The sequence below is a fragment of the Rhinopithecus bieti genome, unplaced genomic scaffold (genome assembly GCF_001698545.2).
Source record: "Rhinopithecus bieti isolate Rb0 unplaced genomic scaffold, ASM169854v2 scaffold_34943, whole genome shotgun sequence".
NCBI classification, from domain to species: domain Eukaryota; kingdom Metazoa; phylum Chordata; class Mammalia; order Primates; family Cercopithecidae; genus Rhinopithecus; species Rhinopithecus bieti.
In genome coordinates this window covers 119023-123966 of record NW_016815584.1, presented here as the reverse complement: position 1 = coordinate 123966, position 4944 = coordinate 119023, and the positions used below count along the sequence as shown (strand labels likewise).

The 4944-nt window shown below is 37.9% G+C and overlaps 1 gene segment (V, D, J or C); it reads left to right on the top strand.

Moving 5' to 3' along the window:
* Positions 1 to 2561: 2561 nt before the first annotated feature.
* On the top strand, positions 2562 to 3453 carry LOC108516108 (T-cell receptor alpha chain V region HPB-MLT-like). The segment is given in 2 exon segments: positions 2562 to 2774; positions 2945 to 3453. Coding segments are annotated over 2 exon segments (558 nt in total).
* The last annotated feature ends 1491 nt before the right edge of the window (positions 3454 to 4944 follow it).

Here is a 4944-nt window from a genome sequence, read left to right as displayed (position 1 = left end):
CGTCAGGACCCTCAGCTATAGGTCTGTTGGAGATTGCTTGAGGTCCACTCCAGACCCTGTTTGCCTGGGTATCAGCAGCAGAGGTTGCAGAAGATAGAATATTGCTGAACAGCGAGTGTACCTGTCTGATTCTTACTTTGGAAGCTTCCTCTCAGGGGTGTACTCCACCCTGTGAGGTGTGGGGTGTCAGACTGCCCCTAGTGGGGGATGTCTCCCAGTTAGGCTACTCAGGGGTCAGTGACCCACTTGAGCAGGCAGTCTGTCCGTTCTCAGATCTCAACCTCCGTGTTGGGAGATCCACTGCTCTCTTCAAAGCTGTCAGACAGTCGTTCGCGTCTGCTCAGGCCTCTGCTGCTTCCCCTGTTGTTTTTTTAGCTGAGCCAATTTTATTCTTAATAGTCCTACATTGTTTCAACATTTTCAGAGAACGAGGAGGTGATAAGAAAAGGGAAGCTCCTGAGTGACAGCAAAACCTTACATAACTGTCCTAGAAAAATATGTTCCTCTACATATAGATAATTTGAATTGGCACAGATAAGAAATGGAAATCAATTGATTTAGTGCTTGTGAGTGCTGTATCTTTAGGACAGGTGAGTGCTTCAACTCATGTAGAAAATAAAACAACTCTTACTAGTGCCTACTCACAATGCCTTAGGGAGTAGAACTCCCTAAGTGTCTAAAACATACTCAACTGTTCCCTTAGGACAGTATTCCAGTTCATATTCAATTTTTACAGTTTTCATGGAAGTTTGGAGGTTCCAAAAAAGACATGAACTGTCTGCATTCCCTACTATTCTAGAAAAGTCTCCCCACCCACAAATGTTTAATATTGCAGTCAACATGTCCCTACCGTGATGAGTGGTCCCTGGGGGGTATTAACAACTGTTCATTGGCAATCGTTTGGTTCCACCAAACAGCCTTTCTGGCCTTGATATATCTTATCATCACTGATCAAACAAATCAATAATTCATCTAAGATGGAGTTATTGACATTTTCCATGGATGTGCCATTAAGTTCCATAAGAGGTGCTTGAATAAGGACTTTAGTCAGAAAGCCATGTCTAGCATGATCCCCTGATCATGTATTTTTTTTCTAGCTTCTAAAGTGCCTTTCATACATGGGACTTTGTCTTCATTAGGAAATTTATTTGAATAGCGTGAAGGTATCAAATAATTTATGTATTTGGTGTCCATTTTTATAAAGGTACATGAAATATATAAGAAGGTTAAGAAGAAGTAAAGAAGGTTAAGAAACCTCATCAGCTCTATTATATTTGGAAGTTGTTAAACATTAAAACATTGACTATCACTGTTCATATTTGTCATAATTTGACATGTAAAAATGAAAGTCACAAGTTCAGCTAACTGCATTAATTTTACTTCTTCTAAGAGACTGAATTTTATAATAGAGACTTGGGTAGTTATTACATAATAAATTTTGTGTTATTCCTTTTCAACTCTGAGTATAAGACATTAAAACAATTAATTCAGAAGTTGATATGAGACTGTCCAAAATATCTGTTTGGGTATGGACACTTCTTAAGTAACAAAAGCACAGTTAAAAGATTTATTGATTGAGAAGTGTAATGGGGTTGAACACTATGAAGATAAATTTGTAATATTTCATAATTAGTCCACCAACTGGAAGAAAAAATAATGGATGTTTCTGCAAAATAGATAACTCATACTGTATGTGGTATCATAAGATTTAATGGTGATTCCTGTGAAAGATCTGAAGATACTTCAACCAATTTTGACAAGGCTAAGATTAGATATTTTAAGACAAGAACGATAAGCTATGGCTACTATATTAAGAAATAAATTATGGTAGGCAAGGCAATGACCTTTGTTGTTTGCAGTTTTTTGAGTAGTATCACTAGGGCATGGCCTTTAATATTCACACAGAAAGAAAAGTTTGTCACAATCAGTGGTCCTGTAATCAGTTGTCCTGTATGTGGGATCGCCCAGAATACATTATCTTCAGAGTTGGGCATACAAAATGGAGTGGCTTGCTGGGGCTCATTTGGGGTCTGAATTGAAGTCATGGAAAAAATATAAACTCAAAGGCTTGATAACCTAATAACCAAGCACTGATAACTAACATGATCTGTATGAACAGAGCTGGCTGTTGAAACTGAATAGAAAAGAAAACGGGACCTTTAAAATACAGCTTGATATCTGAGGGGTTAATTCTAAACTCTTCATCAAAGACAGATTCGTTTTTTCTGCTGTTTGGCCCCAAGATTGGCAACTGGATAGGCATTGGAATTGAGGAGGAACATTGTTATATCAATAGATAAGGCAAAAGATCTGCAGAGATTTGTCCAAATCTTCTTATCACAATGTGATGTATTTGTACTTTAGAAGAAACAACAACATACATAGATGTGAGGCTAGAGGATTATTGTATCTTACATTGGCTCTATAATTCATTACAGGTATAAAATATGTGTCAATCTTCTAGTTCCATCACAGGTGCAATGACAAAAAACAGCAGTTGGTCGAGGTTCTCATAGAGAACCTCTGGGTGAGGTTCTCATAGAGAAGTGTGAGATAACACACACTAGTTTGCTATACCAGGAAACCTCTGTTTCCTGTTCTAGGGCAGCAGTAGCAGCAGCACATGGCCCAGTAATTCTTCTCTCACCGTGCCAGGTTCATCTCACAGTGCAGAGTCCTGAAAATAAAGAAGAAGATATTTTTTTGTCTAGGAAAAGAACCAAATATGTTACTTTCTAGCCTGCTGAAGGTGGTCACAGCTTCACTGTGGCTAGGTAGGGATGGCCCAGTGGGAATGGACTTTCTGTATGAACTAAGGATTTTAGAAGTATCTTTATGGAAACTTTGGGAAGGAGGGGTAATGGGGTACAAAAATTGAATTTCTTTGTCCCAACCCACTTTATCCTTAAACCTTCAAATTCTCTCTCTTTTTTTTTTCCTTCAGGATCTGGCATTGCCCAGAAGATAACTCAAACCCAACCAGCAATGTTCATGCAGGAAAAGGAGGCTGTGACTCTGGACTGCACATATGACACCAGTGATCAAAATTATGGTCTATTCTGGTACAAGCAGCCCAGCAGTGGAGAGATGATTTTTCTTATTCGTCAGGAGTCTTACGACAAGCAAAATGCAACAGAAGGTCGCTACTCATTGAATTTCCAGAAGGCAAGAAAATCCATCAGCCTTGTCATCTCTGCTTCACAAGTGGGGGACTCAGCAATGTATTTCTGTGCAATGAGAGGGCACAGTGAGAAAACCGTCAGAGGGAGGTGTACAAAAGCCCCGGGGACCTGCTTGAGACCTCCATCTGCTGGAGAACCAAGGCAGGAAATCAACATCACAGACAGGAAGTGGCTACAGCTGTGGCAGCACAGAGGCAGTGTTGTAGGAAATAAACTCACTCTAAGAAAATACCTGGTTAAGTTCATAGACCATGATCAAAATTATCATTAATTAAAAGCTTTCTTATCCCTGAATCTTTGGTTTAAAGTTAGACATATCGAATTTGTGACTGAAGGTTGAAGATAAAAAACTGCCACAATAAACAATTTGCCATTTGGCCACTAAATTGAATTGGATTCAAAACATATGACTGAAAATCATTAAAATCTCTGTGAATTTTCACATCAATTTGTTCAGTAAATACTGGGGATCTACAAAAGTTCATGAAAATGTGTATTATAAAACTATTTTGGATTTCAACTTTTTTTTGCACCGAAATGAACTTACACTTAAATTGTTATATGTAGACAGGATCTACTTTGAGGCACTAAGAAAAATAAGACAACAATCTGAAAAGAACTCCTATTTGAGCAACAGATTCTGCTAAAATGAAGCAAAAAAAAAGAAAAAAAGCTTCACATTTATGGTGAAGGTTGGGTAGTAGAATCGTGAAATCATCAATTCTCTATGAAAGTTTAAGAGGTCAATGCTCCAAATAAATCAGCAGTTTGTAAGTGGATAACTCATTTTAAGAAGGGATGAGACAATGTTGAAGGTAAAGCCTGCAGTGGCAGACCATCCACACCAATTGGTTTGGAAAATGTTAATCTTTTTGTGCCCTGATTGAAATGGACTGATGATTAATGGTAGAAACAATAACCAACACCATAGACCCTTCAATTGACTCAGCTTACAAAATTATGACTGAAAATTAAAGTTCAGCAAACTTTCCATTCGATGGGTGCCAAAACCATTGCACCTAGATCAGTTGCAGACAAGATCAGAGCTTTCAACAGAAATTTTAAGCAAGTGGGATCAAGCTCCTGAAGCGTTTCTTTGAAGAACTGTAACAAGAGATATAGCACGGCTTTACCAGTATAATTCTGAAGGCAATGCACAATCAAAACAATGGCTACCAAGAGGTGGAAGTGGTCCAGTCAAAGCAAAGGTGGACCAGTAAAGTGCAAAATGTGTGGCAACAGTTTTTTGGGATGCTCAAGGAATTCTGCTTGTTGGCTTTCTCAAGGGCCAAAGAGCAAAACCATTTGCTTATTATAGGCATGTTTTGAGATATGTAGCCAAAGCTTTAGGAGATAAGTGCCTAGGAAAGCTCCACCAGAGATTTCTTCTTCACCATGACAATGATCCTGCTCATTCCTCTCATCAAACAAGGGCAATTTTGTAAGAGTATTGATGGAAAATCGTTAGGCATCTACATAGCCTTGATTTGGCTCCTCGAATCTCTTTTTGTTTCTTAATCTTAAAAAAAATCTTTAAAAGGCACCCATTTTCTTTAGTTAGTAATGTAAAAAAGAACTCATTGACATGATTAAATTCCCGGGACCCTCAGTTATGCAGCAATGAACTAAATGGCTAGTATCATTGCTTACAAAAGTGTTTTGAGCTCAATGGAGCTTATTTCAGGAATAAAGTTTTGTTAAAGTTTTATATTTTATTTATTTAGTTTTTATGTTGGAAGGTCAGTTCTTTTTTTTTTTTTTT